At 42.9% G+C, this 20,622-nt stretch overlaps 1 protein-coding gene across 2 annotated transcripts in view; it reads left to right on the top strand.

The window, feature by feature from the left end:
* The window catches only part of b4galnt4a (beta-1,4-N-acetyl-galactosaminyl transferase 4a), a 213,992-nt gene that overhangs the window by 64,953 nt on the left and 128,417 nt on the right, over positions 1 to 20,622 (top strand). For both annotated transcript variants that reach the window (XM_056252080.1, XM_056252079.1), the window contains exon 2: positions 4,931 to 5,043. In XM_056252080.1, the coding sequence (XP_056108055.1) occupies positions 4,931 to 5,043 (113 nt within the window). The remainder of the gene's footprint in view (positions 1 to 4,930; positions 5,044 to 20,622) is intronic.

Genomic DNA, 20,622 nt, shown 5'->3' with positions numbered 1-20,622 from the left:
GTTAAAAAACTGACCACTACTGAAGTTTTTAGATCATTTTAGATCGCTAGTTTTCTTGGCTCAGTTCATGCATTTGATAATGTGAAGACCACTGGCACTGAAAATACATGCCAGCGCTTTTTGCTACCGTGTCTTTGCACAAATAACAATGTCCTGAGAGCATTCAATTTTCAGTGCTGTAAGTATAGTCATTTAGCAGACGCTTTTATCCAGAGCAACTTACTTGCTTATTATAGAGGTAGTTCACCTTAAACAAACTGGACTTGTGTGTTTCACAAAGGCACAATTGTGATGGATTGAATCTTTTAAATAACTGAAGTGTCCAAATGGAATGATCACAGATGAGATGGAGACAAATTAACTTGATTCAAAGTACTCTCTATTGAAATATATACACAGATTATAAATAATAAACATGAAGAATATTTTGAATTTGATTTCATAGGTTCTTTTTTTGGTGTCACTACAACAACATTTGGACTCATGTGTCTATGTAGGTTTTTCTGAAGTTTTGCTTCTGTGTTTGTTCTGTCTCTCTATGATTTTGCAAACGGATCTTATCCACAATATCCACACCTTTTTCAGGCACATGCTGAGGGACTCGAGTGGGTAAAACGTAAAAGAGCTCGAAAACCAATCACATACAGCAGCTGGAAATTCCATTCATTTTAGTTTTGCAACTCCTGATTATTTGAAGCATGGACAAATTTTTTTTTTTTTTTTTTTTTTTTTTTTTACAATTCTGCTGGTTTCTCTGAGGCTAATATCCCTTAATTGAGAGTATGACACTTTCCATTTGGAATTAATACCATAAAAACTTAAGTCGATATGTATTTTTTCACTGTGAAATTCACAGATTCAAGAATGTGAAGTGATAAATGAAGTGATACAGCCACAACAAAACACAATTTTCTCTTATTTTGCTACTGCAACAACAAAGTCCTTGTGGGATACGGAGACTCACACTGTGACTGAAGCTCATCCTCGTGTTTTTAATCCACTGAGTGAATTTCTGGGGTCGCCCTGACAGTTTCCCGGCAACTCAGGCTTTCGTTTTCCAAACGCTTATCTGACACAGAAATTGTATACCTGTGATAGAGTTTGCCTTTGTTATGTTATCTTTTTGACATTTGAAACCTCATTCTGAGTAGAATAAATGTCAAAGGACGAGTGTAGTACACTTATACTCATCGTCCTGAAACTTTGCATCTAAAGGAATGAATTGTCCTTTTGACAGACATGTTTAAAACAAGTAAACTCAAGTTGTTTTATTCTACCAAATGGGCATCGCCTTTAATGTTGAAATCATGATCAGACAAATACTACTTGCATAACTCACATTAAATGTGATACCTTCAACTCTTTATCTTTGTAAACTCCTATTATCAGATCATTTTGCAGAATCAATAAAGCATGGATTACCAAATACATTTATACTTGTACTGTAACAAAAAAAACCTCCATGTTTGCATAATATTGCATGCGTACCAGTAGGTGTTAGTATAAAGTCGAAGAACACTGTCATATTTACACGATACTATACAAGATAACAAATGAATATCAATGATGCCAAATACTTCCAGGCATCCAGTGGGTGAATTTAAACTCTGCCTGAGTTTTTGAGGCCCACTCTTACAATTTGTGCATTTGGCCCAATCTTACATTTTTTGCAGTGCCAGTCCCAAACGCACACACTCACACAGACATCTGCACATGCAAGTGTAAACATAATGTCTCCTAGACCTCCAGGCGGTGACCACAAACAACCCTTCCTCTATAATCAGTAGTTATCAAGAGAATCTTTTATTATAGGAGAAGCATTCATTATATTTTATAGCTGTATTCCCTCTGGTTACAGTACAACTTCATGTGTTAAGCTGTTTAGCTCATAGTATGTGTGACTGTGTTTGTAAAGAAGTCGTGATCACCCCACAGGCAATAACACTCATGCAATAATATGTTATTCTCTTGACACACAGTTTCCTTTTATAAGGAGCTTCTGTCAAGGCGGACTGCTGAAAATATATTTTATCCATCTGTCGATGTTAGCACACCTCCAAGTATATCCTTCTAGCTATTTTCCATGCCACCTGAGTGATCCTCATTTCCTAATAGCAGTCGATGGAGGACAATCTCATAATCCATCCATCTGGAGTGTGTCACTGACCCAGTGGCACTGGTTTCTGGGTTGTAGCCAGTGTAAAAGTAACTTACTGCCACATCTGACAGATGCTGGTGAAAATAACTAGTAGACATAGTGTAAATATTTCTTAAAGGCAGTTTGATTGGCCGAACATCTTTCCAAGAATGCTGGTGTTTACATCCTAGGCTCATTGAGACAAAATAAAGAATGTTAAGAATTCAATGCAGTTTTCAGCTGAAGTGAACACTAGAGGCAGTAAAAAAAAAAAAAAAAAAAAAAAAAATCACTTTTATTTATTTTCATACAAATTATGATAACAAGGGCAGATAATTGGGTCCCACTTTATATTAAGTGGCTTTAACTACTATGTACTAACATTGAAATTAATCATTTGATACAATGGATTTTAAAAATACCTGCATGTAATTACAGCTGTAATTCATTTCTGTGATTACATTCGTAATTACACTGTTGACCCCTCCTTTACACCTTAACCCACCCTTAAACCTATTCATACCCCTGACCCTAACCTTACCTGTATCACACCTCAATAGCAGCAATGGGTCTCATTCATGAAACATTCGTAAATATACGAGTAAATATGCGAGTGATTTGCACGTAAAGAGACCTTCCCGAAAACTCTTCTCCTGATTCACAAATACTTCGTAAACGTCAGATGTGATAGTGAAATGTGTGTGTGTTAATGAATTCCAATCAGTCGTAAATGGGATGCGCGTGCACGTTCATTCTCAATTACCATAAATCCCGCCCATTATATCCGACTGACAACTATATATGGGCATCATATTATGACATGAATGCGAATGAAAAAAAAAATTCTCAGATGCAGAAATTAAAGTTTTATTATCAGAAGTTCATTCAAAACGCCACTTTTTTTTTCAAGCGTACATAGTGGCGTATCAGGTCCTAAAAAAAAGGAAGCTCGGCAGCGTATTACAGATGCAGTTAATGGAGTTTCATCTGTTAATCGAACATTCCCAGAAGTGAGAAGAAAATGGTTCGACTTTAAGCTTGAGAGCAAAAAACAAATTAGTTCACTTTGGAAAAATAGTATTAAAACTGGAGAAGGACCACCATCGCAGATGCTATTACTGGCTCTCATAATAAGAAAAACCGTATGTAATTACTATATATAATATTTTTTCAAAATGCTGTGCAAATATGTACCCGATTAAGGTGAATTAAAATGCAGCCTTATTAATGAGCAAAACGTTCGGGTGTTAAGCGCACTATTTACGCGTGGCTGGGAGCAGGTGTAGATCTCTTGTGTACCAACTAACATTTGGAAAATACGAACATTTTAATGAATCCAAAAATTTACACCAGAACCACTTTACACACGATTTACACAAAAATTCGTTCTGCTCGTGTTTCATGAATGAGACCCAATGTGTTTTACAATACAACATGAATACAATAAGTACATAAAGCCACTTAAATAAAGTGGGACCGACTTATTTTTACACTGTTCAGTGCATAGTACTATATTATGACCTCAAAACACTTTTACCATAGTTCATTGTTTGTAAAATAATACATTTTGACATTTGTATCATGTAACCAGCTCCTTGTGTATGGCTGTTCTGATGTAGTATACTTTCAGTAGCTTACCTGGGGCAGATTTGCTCTTGTATAAGTACATTTGCATCACAACAAAAAGATTCCAAAACTTGTGGAAGCGAGCTAAAACGGCATGGATGCTTCAACAAAAGCGTTTTTAATCTCAAGTTTGCTTCTGCCGTGATACATACGACGACCCATGTAATAAAATGTGGCTAGATTCACACTTATCTGTTTCGGATAAACTGAAAACGTTTTTAGTCCCACTCACTGGACATTTCAATTTGAATGTGCTGCAAAACATGCAAGAAGCAACATAATATAATTTCGTTGAAATGCGCCCACATGCCGGGAGCGAGAACTGGAAGGTTGGAATGCAAGTTATGCATTACACAATATAAAAACAAAATTTTCTTAATTTACTTTGAAATGTAAATTACTCAATATCACAGAAAGATCACACAGAAATGGTGTCGCTCGCTGCATCATTTACTTGCTAGTTATTTGGCCTGTCGTCAGTGACACAAGGCCACTTCTTGTTAAAACACTGAAAAACACATTTTCCAAGATGTAAGTTGCTGGACCTTTTGTAAGCGGAGTACTATTATCATTTTCACTTTCACCCAAGTGCATCATGCTGGTATTCCTATAAAAGTTAATGGCTAACTGGTCTTAGGATGTCAAAACAATGAGGGAACTTCCTTTCTGAAAAAGCTGTTATGTGGATCAGATCTTGTGCTTATAGTCAATAACAAAATTTGACCTCTGCGAGACTATTGGCTAACTGATCAGTAGCGTTCCTCTCCAAAATAGTGAAAATAATGCAACAAGCAATCATAGTGTTGTAGCTTGCAAATATTTTTTCGATAAACAAAATTTTGGTCAAACACCTTCTTCAGGCATTTTTCATAATACTTGCCTACACAGCTGCTGGCATCCAGGTGGATGAGAGGTGTTTATTTATTCATTTTCCTGCCAAAGGCAATTTTATTTGCATTTGGCACTTGGCAAGTGTTAATTTTGCACCCCAGCTGTAGCCATTTTCATGTGTTCTCTCTGAGAATGATCTAAATCTGCTCAGAAGAGTCTCTATAATGACAGCTAGTTTCAGTGTGCTGTATGCAATATAAATGGTAATGATATAGAACCAATAATACTGCTGATGAAATATTAACTGAATGTGTGTGGTCGTTGTCTCATTTACAGATGGTGAAAGGCCAATGGAGGGAACTGATACCAGCCGTAAGAGAGACTCGCGTTCATCAGACAAGTACCACAAAAGCGAAGATGCCAGCAACAGCCAGGAGGACGAAAACACAGTAAGCTTGTTTGTTGTTGTTTTTTTTCACCAAAAATTCTATATTTCAAAAGGATTACATGGCTTAAAAAGAAGTGTGCTTAAATCTTGAATATACACTTGTAGTGTATACTTCAAAAACTGTACTTGAAGATAATATAATATTAATGAAATAAAAGGCCATTTAAGTGTACTTAAAGAGAGTACACTTTCATGAGTTTTTTTTAACACGATTAAGACAAGTGCACTTTCTAATAATGCCAAACTTTTTACATTTTAAATCATTGTTTTAATAATCTTTTGTCATGCTATACAGACCTATACTTATTGTTATGTGTTGACTAACATACTAAAGTACGGAAGTGTATTGCATTCACTTGAGGAAAAAAAATCTATTAACGAGTTAATATCTCAGAATTATGAGAGAAATTTTTCGTGAAAAATTTTTTTCACTCTGTTTTTATGAATTAATGAGTTACTCATAATTTTGAGATAATTAAGTCATTAATTCAGAAAAACAGAGCAACAACTTTTTTTCCATGAAAAATTATCTCGTAATTCTGAGATAATTAACTCGTTAATTCAGAAAAACAGAGCAAAAACTTTTTTTCCATGAAAAATTATCTCGTAATTCTGAGATTATTAACTCGTTAATTCAGAAAAACAGAGCAAAAACTTTTTTCCATAAAAAAATATCTCGTAATTCTGAGATAATTAACTCGTTAATTCAGAAAAACAGAGCAAAAACTTTTTTTCCATGAAAAATTATCTCGTAATTCTGAGATAATTAACTCGTTAATTCAGAAAAACAGAGCAAAAACTTTTTTCCATAAAAAAATATCTCGTAATTCTGAGATAATTAACTCGTTAATTCAGAAAAACAGAGCAAAAACTTTTTTCCATAAAAAAATATCTCGTAATTCTGAGATGATTAACTCGTTAATTCAGAAAAACAGAGCAAAAACTTTTTTTCCATGAAAAATTATCTCGTAATTCTGAGATAATTAACTCGTTAATTCAGAAAAACAGAGCAAAAACTTTTTTCCATAAAAAAATATCTCGTAATTCTGAGATAATTAACTCGTTAATTCAGAAAAACAGAGCAAAAACTTTTTTCCATAAAAAAATATCTCGTAATTCTGAGATAATTAACTCGTTAATTCAGAAAAACAGAGCAAAAACTTTTTTCCATAAAAAATATCGTCTCGGTTACGGATGTAACCCTCGTTCCCTGAGTAGGGAACGGAGACGTTCCGTCGGATGACGACGAATGGGGTTTCGCTTAGAAAGCCAATCGACTTCGAGTACTACAAAACGAGCCAATGGCAAAGAAATGCCATGGGTCTGCGGAATTTGCATAGCGTAGCACCGCCCCACCTCGTGGGTATTTAAGGAGCTCGCTGGCAGCAAACCGGCATGTTTTCTTCGCTGAGGAGCCAAGACTGAGCTCAGGCGATCCCCGCGGTACAGCGGAAGTGGCAGGAAGACGGAACGTCTCCGTTCCCTACTCAGGGAACGAGGGTTACATCCGTAACCGAGACGTTCCCTTTCGTTGTCACTCCGAGTTCCGTCGGATGACGACGAATGGGGATACCAGTCTAATCACGCCACTTCTCAGCTGTCTTCCAGTGCCCTGCGTAAATCTGAGATCCCTGTCGTGAGACTAGCACGGACGAAGGACTCCTATTTAACACAGGAATACCAAGGTACACTGGGGAGCATATCCCAGGTCTTAGGGAAGTAAGCAATTACTGCCAACCCAGAGGGGGGGACTTAGAAATACACATATGACCCGAGGGATGCATATGGGGAATCACTGGGGTATCCAGCCGCAGGTGGAATATTTCAACCCCAGGGGTGGCAAGGTGGCTTGCCAAGGGAAAGACACATGCTCAGAGAGGCTTACAGTGGGAATACACATGTGGGGGTAGCTCCGGGAGGTACCATGCACACGGGAGGCACCTAGCCGACGCGCAGGCAAGAGACACTGGCGCCGACGTCAGGAGTGCTGGAGGAACTCAGGGCTTTCGGAGAAGCTCACCTGAGGAGAATATCGCACGTATCCAGTCCGTAGAGTGGAATGGCGAGCAAGCGAAGACACCTGAGCGAGTCCGGTACTAGCTGGTTGAAGCGAGTACATGAGAGGACACAGGCTCCACTCGGAGATTGTAGAATCTGGCGAATGTGTTAGGTGTCGCCCAGCCTGCAGCTCTGCAGATGTCTGTTAGCGAGGCGCCATGCGCTAGAGCCCAAGAGGATGCCACACTCCGGTGGAGTGGGCAGTCACACCAAGGGGGCACGGTCGACCTTGCTGCTGGTATGCCAAAGCAATGGCGTCCACTATCCAGTGAGACAACCTTTGCTTGGAGAGAGCCTTTCCCTTCAGCTTCCCACCATAGCAGACAAAGAGCTGGTCTGAGGTCCTGAAACACTGCGTTCTGTCTACATAGATGCGGAGAGCACGTACTGGACAGAGCAGTGCCAAGGCTGGGTCTGCCTCCTCCGGGGGCAGCGCTTGCAGGTTCACCACCTGGTCCCGGAAGGGAGTGGTAGGAACCTTGGGCACATATCCAGGCCGGGGTCTCAGGATCACGTGAGAGTAAGCCGGCCCGAATTCCAGGCACGCTTCGTCAACGGAGAATGCGTGCAGGTCCCCTACCCTCTTGATGGAGGCCAATGCAGTCAGAAGCGCCGTCTTCATTGACAGGAAGTTAAGCTCGACTGACTGTAAAGGCTCAAAGGGAGCACTACGCAGGGCGGATAAGACCACTGCGAGGTCCCAAGAGGGAACGAGAGGAGGGCGAGGAGGATTCAGTCTCCTCGCTCCTCTCAGGAACCTGACGATCAGGTCATGCTTCCCCACCGACTTACCTTCTATAAGATCATGCTGTGCGGCAATAGCGGCGACATAGACCTTGAGGGTGGAGGGAGACAGCCTTCGCTCCAACCCCTCTTGAAGGAAGGAAAGCACGACGTTGATCGAACATCTCCGGGGGTCTTCTCGGTGAGAAGAGCACCAGTTGACGAAGAGGTTCCACTTCAACGCATAGAGGTGTCTCGTGGACGACGCTCTAGCGGAAGTGATGGTAGCCGCCACCGCTGGTGGCAGGGTACTCAAACCTGCCTCGTCCCGTCCAGGAGCCATACGTGGAGGTTCCAAAGATCGGGACGAGGGTGCCATAGGGTGCCCCGTCCCTGAGAAAGTAGGTCCTTCCTCAGAGGTATGGGCCAAGGAGGTGCTGTCGCGAGGAGTACAAGTTCGGAGAACCAGGTCCGGGTGGGCCAGTACGGCGCGACCAGAGTGACCTGCTCCTCGTCCTCCCTGACCTTGCGCAGGAGTTGCGCAAGAAGGCTCACTGGGGGAAACGCATATTTGCGGCCCCGCGGCCAGCTGTGTGCCAGAGCATCCGTGCCGAGCGTGCCCTCGGTCAGGGAATAATACTGGGCGCAATGGGTCGAGTCGTGAGAGGCAAACAGAACCATCTGTGCGTCCCCGAACTGGTCCCAAATCAGCTGAACCGTCTGGGGATGGAGTCGCCAATCTCCGGGGAGGGGCTGAAGCCGTGACAGCTCGTCGGCTGCACAGTTCAGGGCTCCAGGGATGTAAATGGCTCGAAGCGACCTCAGCTGCTTCTGACTCCATAAGAGGAGGTGGCGGGCGAGTTGCGACATACGGCGGGAGCGCAGACCACCTTGACGGTTGATGTACGCTACAGTGGCGGTATTGTCTGTTCGGACTAGTACGTGTTGATTCTTGAGCACGGCCCGGAAGCGGCGCAGAGCAAGACGTACAGCCTGCAACTCGAGGCAATTGATGTGCCATAAGCGGTGGGGTCCTGTCCAGGAGCCCGCGGCAGCACGTCCATTGCACATGGCACCCCAGCCCGTGGTGGAGGCATCTGTCGTTACAACAACATGCCGGGAAGCTCGTTCCAGAGGCACTCCTGCCCGTAGAAAGCTGAGGTTCCCCCACGGGGTGAAGGTCTGACGGCAGGTCGGAGTAACTGGTACTCGGAGCGTGCCGTGTTGCCATGCCCACCTCGGGACTCGGTCGCGAAGCCAAAGCTGAAGCGGTCTCATATGAAGCAATCCGAGCGGCGTTGCCGCGGCTGCAGATGCCAGGAGCCTCTGAAAAAGTTTCAGTGGAACCGCACTCTTGCCCTCGAACTGTCTCAGGCAAGTCAGCAGTGACTGCGCGCGCTCGCTCGTAAGCTGCGCGGACATGGCGACCGAGTCGATCTCCATACCGAGAAAAGAGATCCTCTGCACGGGGCAAAGTTTGCTCTTCTCCCAGTTGACCCGAAGGCCCAAACGGGCTACATGGCGGAGTACCAAATCCCTGTGTTCGCAAAGCTGATCTCGAGAGTGAGCTAGAATCAGCCAGTCGTCGAGATAGTTCAGAATGCGAACCCCGTGTTCCCGGAGGGGAACAAGGGCTGCCTCGACGACCTTCGTAAAGACGCGAGGGGACAGGGCTAGCCCGAATGGGAGAACTGCGTACTGATATGCCTGACCCTCGAAAGCAAACCGAAGGAACGGTCTGTGTCGAGGGAGAATGGAGACATGAAAGTAGGCGTCCTTCAGGTCGATCGCTGCAAACCAATCCTGGTGCCGCACACATTCGAAAACGCGTTTGGCGGTGAGCATCTTGAACGGCAGCCTGTGAAGGGAGCGGTTCAGAACGCGCAGGTCCAGGATTGGCCGTAACCCACCGGTTTTCTTCGGGACAATGAAATACGGGCTGTAGAAGCCGGTCTTCATTTCGGCTGGAGGGACAGTCTCGATCGCACCCTTCGCCAGCAGGGTAGCAACCTCCGCTCTCATGATAGGGGCATTGCCACCGACCAAAGTGGAGCGGACTCCCCTGAAGCGGGGAGGAGACCGCGCGAACTGAATCGCGTAGCCGAGCCTGATCGTTCGTGCGACCCAGCGGGACAGGTTGGGAAGCTCTAGCCAGGCTCCCAAGGACTGAACCAGCGGGGTCATGCGAACCACAGACTTCCCGTCGGTGGGGCAGCGAGGCGGTATGACTGACCCAGACGTGGACGGCATAGCGGCCCGATGTGGGGGTACAGTCATAGACCGCGTCCTGACAGAGCAGACCAGGGAAGGACGAACGTTCCACGGGGGTCTGCTCTGCCAGGGGTCTGGCGACAGAGGGGGATGAGAGCGGCACGGTCCGGGGACGGCGCGCACTGTCATCCGGCTCTGGGACAGAGGAGGACGAGGGGTGCACGGCCCGGGGGCGGCGCACCGTGTCGTCCAAGAACTCCGTATGCTCAGGGATGAATGTGTCACTTCTCTCAAGATTCTCCCCCGGCCCTCCACCGGGGGAAGGAGTGGTCCTGCTACCACCTCCTGAGAAGTGTACATCATCCCTGAGCAGCCCGTCTCAGGAGCGCCGCTTGACCCGGCATTTAGCGGGGGGCGGGACTGGAGAGGGCTGGGGCGCCTTCCTACGGCCTCCTCCGCGACCGGGCCCGGGTGAAGGCTGCTGCTTGGGCCGGGCGGGAGGGGTGGGAGCCGTAGGAGGGCGCCCTCGGCGGGAAACAGACTGAGTATTCTGCCCGGTCGGCTGAGTGGAGGCAGCAGCGGGCCGTCGGGGCAGAATGTGCTTAATAGCCTCAGTCTGTTTCTGGGCAGTCGAGAACTGTTGGGCAAAATCCTCGACTGCACCGCCGAAAAGGCCATCTTGCGATATGGGGGTGTCGAGCAGCCGGGACCGCTCGGCATCCTCCACATCAGCAAGATTAAGCCAGAGGTGTCTCTCCTGGACCACGGCTGTGGACATCACCAAACCCAGGGAGCGTGCGGTCACCTTCGTCGCTCGGAGAGCAAGGTCGGTGGCGGCGCGCAGCTCATTGAAGAGCCCCGGGTCTGTCCTGCCCTCGTGCATGTCCCTGAGCATCTGGGCCTGGTAGACCTGCAGAATGGCCATGGCATGCAAAGAGGCGGCTGCCTGTCCCGCAGCTCTGTAGGACTTCGCCACTAACGCAGACGAGTACATACAGGCTTTGGATGGGTGCTTAGGCTCACCACGAGAAGAAGCGCTCTGAGGACACAGTTGCATCGCAACAGAGCGTTCAACCGGGGGGAGCCCAGTGTACCCACGGGCAGCGGCCTCATCGAGGGGAGGAAAGGCGGATGAAATCAGCGAGCGGTCACGGGAAGACATGGGAGTCTTCCAGGACTTCGAGATCTCATCATGCACGTCCGGGAAGAAAGGTATCGGGGCCTGACGCGGACGGGGGTCCGCAGCCTGACCCAAATACCAGTCATCCAGCCGCGAGCGCTCGGGGCAGGGCGGAGGGTTCCACTCTAACCCGATGCTCGCGGCGGCTCGAGACAGCATGGCCGTCATCTCTGGATCAGACTCTAGCACAACTGTATTCACACCCGAAGGTGGCAGCTGTGATGAGTCTTCACTTCCAGAAGACTCAGACCCACCTTGTGATGCTGCGATAGACATCGCGTCATCCTCTGGAGCGTCAAAGGAAACCCGCGGGACACCCGAAGATGATCCCGCCGGAATCCCCCGAACACTCACGGGTTGCAGCACTGGAGAGGATGCGGCTGGGCACGGACTGATAGTCGGCGCTTTGTTCCAAACCGTCATCCTCAGATCACCCTGGCCACCAGCCGAAGTACTAGCTCTATTTCTAGAGTCAGTAGATCGGGGTGTGGATGAGGGGACCCTCACTCTTGCGAGATCACCGAGTCTTGATCGTAATGCTGCGATGGTCATGTTCCCACAGAGAGAACATGAGTCATCCACGAGTGCTGCTCTAGCGTGATTAACGCCCAAACACACTATGCACCACTCGTGCCCATCAGAGTCATCAACGAGTCTACCGCAACCAGAAGTGCACGGGCGAGGCATCTTTAAAAAGACGTGCCGCGTGCAAGCTCTTTTGAGAGAAAAAGAAACTCTGACTGTGTTGAAGCGCCCGGGGAGAAACACACTCGCTGTCGAATCACGGACAGAAAAGCAGGAAGCGCGTCCTCGCCGGAGATCGCCGTCACACCAACACCAGAGAATCTCGCTCGTCTGCAGAACTGACAGTACAGGAATGGCTTGTGGAGCGAAGGATCACCTTGGCTCCGAAGCGAAAACATGCCGGTTTGCTGCCAGCGAGCTCCTTAAATACCCACGAGGTGGGGCGGTGCTACGCTATGCAAATTCCGCAGACCCATGGCATTTCTTTGCCATTGGCTCGTTTTGTAGTACTCGAAGTCGATTGGCTTTCTAAGCGAAACCCCATTCGTCGTCATCCGACGGAACTCGGAGTGACAACGAAAGGGAACTCGTAATTCTGAGATAATTAACTCGTTAATTCAGAAAAACAGAGCAAAAACTTTTTTTCCATGAAAAATTATCTCGTAATTCTGAGATAATTAACTCGTTAATTCAGAAAAACAGAGCAAAAACTTTTTTCCATAAAAAAATATCTCGTAATTCTGAGATAATTAACTCGTTAATTCAGAAAAACAGAGTCGATTTTTTTCCTCAAGTGAATGCAATACGCTTCCGTACTAAAGCACATGTAAAGTACTTGATTATAATTTGAACTGTAATTGTGATTCAGTATTTAATTTAAAGTTACTATATTTTAAATGTACTAAATTGTAACTTCATAATAACAATTCTGTAATATTCTTACAAATATATGCATGAGTTTCTATAGAAATGACATTGAAGTATATTGTAGTTTACCATAAATGCTTGTCAGTACAACACTTACCATATTTAAAAGACAATAGAATTATGAAATTACATATAAAGAAATCCTGATGAAGTAGCACCTGGTCAAATAAGCACTCTGAAGTTCAACTAATTGGATTTAATAGAAATTATTTTTTTTACAATTAACATGCAATTAAGTGTCCGATCACATGTATATTCTTTTAAAGTCTATTATTTCCATAATACATAATTATTACCAGGGCTTTTTTAATAAATGTCCTGTTTTGCTTTAATCACCACTCTTTTGAAGAATAGTTGACTAGTAGAGGCCAGAAAGAGATCTGAATCCACTTTCAAATTCAGTTGCAGTGTGAATGCAAAAGCGAATTGAATTCTTAGTGAAGTTGCAGTTAAAAAGTCATGCAGCCTTAATTTTAGCAAAAAGAAGACAACCATGCTGGGGTTGATGTTGACCTGTCTCTGTCTGTGAAAATAAGAAACGCACTCCACTTTTTGCAAGAAGCTCTTTTAGTGCATGGATGCATCCTTAAAAAAAGTTGACTTTATTTCACTTACTGAGGACATATCAGGTCATTTCAACCTCTAAAAAGATTAGAATATACTGTCGGGAATACGATACCGTTCACACCGGCTTAAATGATTGATGAACTTTGCGCTTATCCAAGATGTTTCTCAAAAGAGCCTTCGCTGCATTTCCGTTCCTCCCACAGCACAGAGGGGCCTGGCTTTTAGCACCTTTCATCTCAAGCACAGTGTCACACACAAGCTAGTCCAAATGCTCCCACATTACCAGACCAATAAACCCTCAGTGTCAAATGAAATCAGTTTGCACGGCCATATATCAATATAAACTAAGCAAAAAAGAGATTTTTGTGACTTTTAGTCCATATCTGCGAGCTTTGAAGTCATATGCTAGTGTACAGGTTGACAAAAAGTAAAGGAATAGTTCACCCAAAAATGAGAATTATCCCATTATTTACTCACCCTCAAACCGTCCTTGGTGTATATGACTTTCTTCTTTCAGCCGTACACGATCTGAGTTATGTTAAAGGGATAGTTCACTTTGAAATTAATTTTTGATATGTTTTAGCTTACCTCCAGTGCATCCAAGATGTAGGTGTCTTTGTTTCCACAGTATCTTCAATTTTGATAATTTTAGGTAAAACCGTTGTTGTCTGTCAGTCATACAATGGAGGTGAAGGGGGTCCTCCTCAAAGAGCAGTCAAAATTAAACATTATTTAATGACTCGTAAATGTAAGTACACATTGATGCCCTAAGACACGAAACGAGTGTTTTTTGTGAGAAAACGAACAGTATTTATATTGTTTTTACCTCTTGTAACCACAGCCATGCCCAAGTTATCTGAGGGCGCGGACGCTTCCGTGTGTGACGTGTACGCAGACTGGTGCGTAGATATATATACCCTAGATGTCGCCTTGGCTAAGGTTTCGTTCCAATGAACTGCCGTCGCCAAGGCGACATCTAGTTTATCTATGCACCAGTCTGCGTACACGTCACACACGGAAGCGTCCGCGCCCTCAGATAACTTGGACATGGCTGTGGTTACAAGAGGTAAAAACAATATAAATACTGTTCGTTTTCTCACAAAAACCACTCGTTTCGTGTCTTAGGGCATCAATGTGTACTTACATTTACGAGTCATTAAATAATGTTTAATTTTGACTGCTCTTTGAGGAGGACCCCCTTCACCTCCATTGTATGACTGACAGACAACAACGGTTTTACCTAAAATTATCAAAATTGAAGATACTGTGGAAACAAAGACACCTACATCTTGGATGCACTGGAGGTAAGCTAAAACATATCAAAAATTAATTTCAAAGTGAACTATCCCTTTAAATAATATCCAGGCTCTTTATAATAGCATTGAATAGTGCCCGAGTTTTTGAAGCTACAAACGGTCTTCTGAAGTGAAGTGATGGGTTTTTGTAAGCAAATTATCCGTATTTAAAACTTTATTAACTATAACCACTGGCTTCCGGTTCACGAGAGAGTCGAGTTCCGGCGGAAGGGTTACCTCATTATTGTTTTAGACTTCTAATTCGTGACCGGAGTTTTGTTTTGCTCTATTCTCTGGGCTTCCGCGTTTGTCAATTCTAACTTAAGCTGCAGTAGGGAGTTTTGAGAAAACGTTGACTTAGCCTGAAAATTTGAACAAGCACAACTTATAGGTCCCACCCCCTTGCTCTCTGCTGCGCTACAGCCCTCCCTCCACAGCTCGTCCTCCACAGCGGAGCCTGTCGTGAACGCGCAGGCTAGTAAACAGGGCCACCCATAACGGCGGATAAAAAGTTATATGGCACATTCACTAATAGGGACTAAACGTCAATAATATGCTTTACATTGACTATGGCCTGCCCATACTTTGACTACAAACTTGGTCCTCAAATCATTATGTATTTTGCAATAGCCTACATGTAACTTTATAACGTTGCACTCTTTCTATAAGTTATAAATAGCTAGTAAGATAACGTTAATATAACGGTAACTAACGTTACAGTATGTAAGTAATTATTCTAGCGATATATAATGCTAGATAAGGTGTGCTAGTACATTATTTCAGCAACATGACAAGCCAGTGAATTAGCAGGTTTCAATTGTTGCTTAGCAGAGTGCGTGACATTTTATCTACATGTTATGCGGCTAGAGTTTTGACACCGAGTCAATGGGCTCTGTGTAATTCTTTCTTTTTCGCTTGTTTATCGTCATCAGTCTTTTTCCTTTTAACTCTAAGCACAGCTGCAGCACGCCGGCAATCTTGAGTTTGAACGACGGCTCGCGCTGTGCAAGAGAGGGGTGTGATCAGCGCGTACACGAGCGTGATTGACACTGCTAAGACATTCCTCCTGGCTCTGATTGGTTGTTTCTGACCGGGAGCGTGTATTTCTTGCAAATGGCAATAGGACCACTGGGAGGAGCCAGAGGAGCTTGATTTTTACACAGATTATCTGTCTCATATTCTACTGTCAGGACATAATGACAGTTTTAGCAAATACATTTTTTCAAAAGTTACCTACAGCAGCTTTAAGCTTACGCTATGTCATATGTTGGGTCAGAGGTCAACCCTTCCGCGTACAGTCGTTGCCGGAAGCCAGTGGTTATAGTTTATAAAGTTTGGATAATTTGCTCACAAAAACCCATCACTTCACTTCAGAAAGCCTTTATTAACCCACTGGAGTCGTATGGGTTACTTTTATGATGGATGGATGTGCTTTTTGTAACATACACTATATTGCCAAAAGTATTGGGACACTCCTCCAAATGATTGAATGGCCACAGTTGTATAAACTCAAGCACCTAGGCATGCAGACGCTTCTACAAACATGTGTAAAAGAATGGGTCGCTCTCAGGAGCTCAGGGAATTCAAGCATGGTACCGTGATAGGTTGCCACATCTGCAATAAGTCCATTCGTGGGCCAACTCCACATTAAACCCTACGGATTAAGAATGGGATGTCATTAAAATTCATGTGCATGTAAAGGCAGACATCCCAAAACTTTTGGCAAACTTAGTGTATCTCCCATTGTTTTCGGCTGAAAGAAGAAAGTCATATACACCTAGGATGGCTTAAGGATGAGTAAATGATGGGATAATTTTCATTTTTGAGTGAACTATTCCTTTAATTTGTAGGATTTATGAATCCTTTTTCGATAGGAAATATGTCAACACTCAAAAGCAAATTGCGTTTGACAAACCACAGCATAGGCTTTTTAATTCTATGGCTTTAAAGCTGTGAGGTAAGGATTTATCAAGTCATAATGGAATGGAGATTGCAGAAGATGATGTGGACAAACAGAGAGTCTGTGACAGATGCTGTGCTGGTGGAGTGATTTATGTGTGTGGAGATAAATCTATCATTGCTGTGCTGTGCTGTGAATACATTACTGCTGTTTAGTTCTGCTTCATAATCTCAATGTCACACACTGGCTCTACACGGAAAAGTTTGTCCTTAAGCAGTTTTCCTTCAGTCAGAAGATTAAGAATGATGTAGAGTTACGACCAGGAGTTTGAAAAGTGTTCAGTTAAAATGCTCAATTTAATAATACAATGTTCACCATCAGAATAATAATACATTTCTTTGATTATGATTTTTTTTATAATTGAAAATAGATGTACAGAGTTCATCTGCTTTCATAACTTCATACAGTAACTATTTTTCAGACTAACTTTAAATATTTTTGTAAATGTATATGAAGATGAGTACATGATGGTACTGCATAAAACATTTTCAAATGTCTTCTAAAAATATTACAAACAAAGATATTGTATAACTAACATAACTGTTTAATATAATACAATTTCTTTCCGGCCACTGTTAGGCTAGTGGCACAGCACATTAAGGAGGGCAAAAAGTACCCTTTTCCATGTTTTTAAAGATTGTAATGATTAGTGTAAGAGTATTTAATTCTATTCAGAGTATTTCTTTTGTACGTGCAATATTATTATTATTTATTATAATGTGTCTTTTCAAGAAAGGTTTTTAAAAAAAGGTTATTTATATACAGGTTTTGCATTTTTTTCAAATGTTTTGTTGCCCTCTGCTCTACCTTAAGATGTGTATGTGTGTGTGTATGTGTGTGTATATGTATATATGTATTCTTTTTCAATCTAAAACCTGACTCTGAGAAACACACAAGAATTCCAATGTACCTGTACTGAAACGTACCTGTGCAAATGGCAATAAAACTTTGAACTTTGGACAATTTAATATAGAGTAATAATTGGCACATTTTATTCCACTGTTAAAATGGCAGACTGGTATACTGTAAACTGTATTTGCAAACATTTAGTCCTATGGTACTTTTAGTCTAATATTTGGTAAGTTTGAATTTGTCCATTGATTTTTGTTTTGCTTAGATTGAATTAATTTACTAGTCTATTCAATTCTAATTACAGTGCACCTGTAGATGTGACTCAAACCAATGGCACATTAAATTATTGTTGTACATTTTTTTTTTTAAAATTAATTCATATTACTAATCCTTTAGCAAAGCACTGTAGGCACTATAGCATCGTATTTTCAGATACTGGTCTCCATGGTAACACAGACTACTCCGTACACTGCTGTGCTGTGAGAACATTTCCAACCTTACGCCAATAACATAGACTAAAGGTGAAGAGAACAGGGTATTGTTTTTGTGTGTGTGTGCGCCCTTGAGACAGGATCCTCAGGGATGTATTGGACTCTTTTATACTCTGTTATATATATATATGCATCTATCTCATACGTTATTTGACAATCTTTGTTCTCATAGTCAACACAATTCTTCAAGCTGCACTATTTGTGTCCTGACAGGCCATCAGAAAGTCTGTGATTTGTAAAATGACAGATTTGAATGTAAAATATCCGAGACATGTGGACTCCATTCCAGAGCACACCAGAGACTGAATTAGAGGGAAATACTTTTTTTATATACAGTAATTTAAGGATGTAGTGATTTACAAGCTTGCCTGAGAGCTAATTAATAGCTTTGCCTATATGTGTATACTCATTTAGTCACATTCTCCCAATTCCCCTCAACTCAAAGGCTTCTCTTCCTTTGGACTTCTTTGAATAGCTCACAATTTTGTTATAACACATCATTTTAAAGGAATAGTTCGCCCAAAAATGAAAGTTCTGTAAATTTCCCACACCAATGCTGTTCCCCATATCACTTTATTTCTTCAGTGGAACACAAAATGAGTTTTACTGTGACCACAGCCTGTCAAACTCCAAAAAAAAAAGTAGAAAAAAAGAAGTGTCATGAAGCTAGTCTTTGTGTGCTTTACTCCCTTCCTCTTTGGAGCTTGACAGTGGATTGTCACTATATGGTTCCCTTGTTAGAAATAGAGCAGGAGCATTTGTTTCTCCTTTTGGCTTTTGTGGATGAAAGAAGGTAATGCAGGTTTGGAAGGACGAGGGTAACTGATGACACTATGTATCTGTTCTACTCTTTTGACCTTACTCTTGCCCATGAAAATATCTCCAAGGGTTGATGTGGCAGCACTGTGTAGTGCTGGATTGAAGGTCAGTCTTGGTGATCATCCATTTTAATGACCCTGAGGACTTCTTTCAGGTGAAACCTTGTACATGAGCTCAGCGTTTCTGTCAATGTCTGTCACAACAAGACATCTGAAGAGCTACTCACTTTATCAAGTACCGGATAAACCTTATACATCCCAACAGAACAAAGTTCTTGGCTATTGCAAAAGTTGATTTGTTGTCTAAAGGGCAAATGGACAATAGTTCCACTCAGTCTGTGGCCACTGTCTTCTTATAATTGCCTACAAATCCATGCAATTGTTAATGGTTGATGATGCCACTGGGCTCTAGAAGAAGTAATAGTCCACTTAGGCGCTAAACGCATTTGATCATTTAAATGTCTACCACAGCCAGAATGTGTGGTGTAGGGTGGTCTCTGGGTTCACAAGCAGTTCCTACAATATTTATGGCTGCAGAGGCAGTGGAGATGCAGGGAGTCAGGAAAGACCAAATTAATCTGGAAGTCAAGATTTACATGAGAGAGAAGCAGCTAGGAAACTTGAGGTAATATACTCAGATTTGTCCTCAAGACAAGGTGTAGGCGTTCAAGTTTGGAAGAATGTTTATCTCAAGGTAAAGATTAAACGAAGAAACATTATTCAAGGACTCGTTTAATGCAACTCTCAGTGGAACTTGTAAGTGTCATCCAAAGTGTATGGTACACTAATTGGAGTAGTAAACCTGGAGCAAGCTTGGTTAAAGCACAGTTGTAATGAACTAAACCAGAAGTGCCCAATCCTGCTCTTGGAGTGCCAACGTCCTGCAGAGTTTAGCTCCAACACACCTGCTTGCAAGATTCATGTACTTATAAATAGCTTGATTACCTGGTTCAGGTGTGTTTAATTGGGGTTGGAGCTAAACTCTGCATGACATTCGACACCCCAAACTAAATCCTCAGATTATGGGTTACCTAATAGTTAGGACTTAACTCACAACTCTTTTTTTTAGCATCTTTCACAGTAATACTAAAATATCGTACAACATAGAAGCTATACATTTTGGGCATGACAAGATCACATGATTTACTATACTTTACATGTTACTATTCCATACTATATGTTACTATATATTTTTGAATCTAATACTTTGGAAAGTACTCCCACAGAAGCTAAGCAACTATTCTAATGGATTGCTTTCTCTGGGTAATATAGATCTCCTTGGACACTGTCCATCTGGACCAAAAAGCACCTTCCTCAAGGGCACAAGGGAGATGGTTGATGATTCTTTTCCCTCTAGGGTTTGAGTCCAGAGACTAATCCTTTAATGTCACCCCACACAAAACTGTTAGAATGTCACTACAACCAAATCACAATCACTCACTTCTCCCAGTTTTTCATGTCCTTGTGCAACATGTCTATTCCAATTAAAGGTTTCTGCTTTGTGCATTACGTGGACAAATCATTGGTTCTGTTGAGAGAATTTCAGGTGATTTCCTGAAATGGAAGCTGATGTTCAGTGTTCACCAGAATTTTAATTACTTTGGTGTCTTTTCGCCCACTCAAAGCTTTTTGCAGTGAATATTTTGGGCTTGACTTTTAAAACTTGTTGGCATAAAAATAAAGCTCTTCAGCCTTGCTTATGCTTTACGGGCAATGGGGTGGCCTGCCACACCATCTGTCATCCTGGCATTGACCGATGTTTCCAGCTCCAGCCCGCCCAATAAATAAACTTATGCTTTTAGGTTGCCCTTTGCTGTAAGCAGGCAGTCTTCCTCAAGCACACTGCTGTAAAAGTAGTTAGTCAATCATCGTCAGTGGCGGTTAAAGGCGACCATGCAGTCAATATAGTTTTGGCCAGCACAGATGACGTGTTAAATCAATATCTGAGCCTGTCTGCTGTGAGGTCAATAAGA

Source organism: Rhinichthys klamathensis, unplaced genomic scaffold (assembly GCF_029890125.1).
Source record: "Rhinichthys klamathensis goyatoka isolate OS25496 unplaced genomic scaffold, OSU_Roscu_1.1 h1tg000092l_1, whole genome shotgun sequence".
In the NCBI taxonomy this organism is placed as follows: domain Eukaryota; kingdom Metazoa; phylum Chordata; class Actinopteri; order Cypriniformes; family Leuciscidae; genus Rhinichthys; species Rhinichthys klamathensis.
This window is presented reverse-complemented; position numbering and strand designations above follow the sequence as displayed.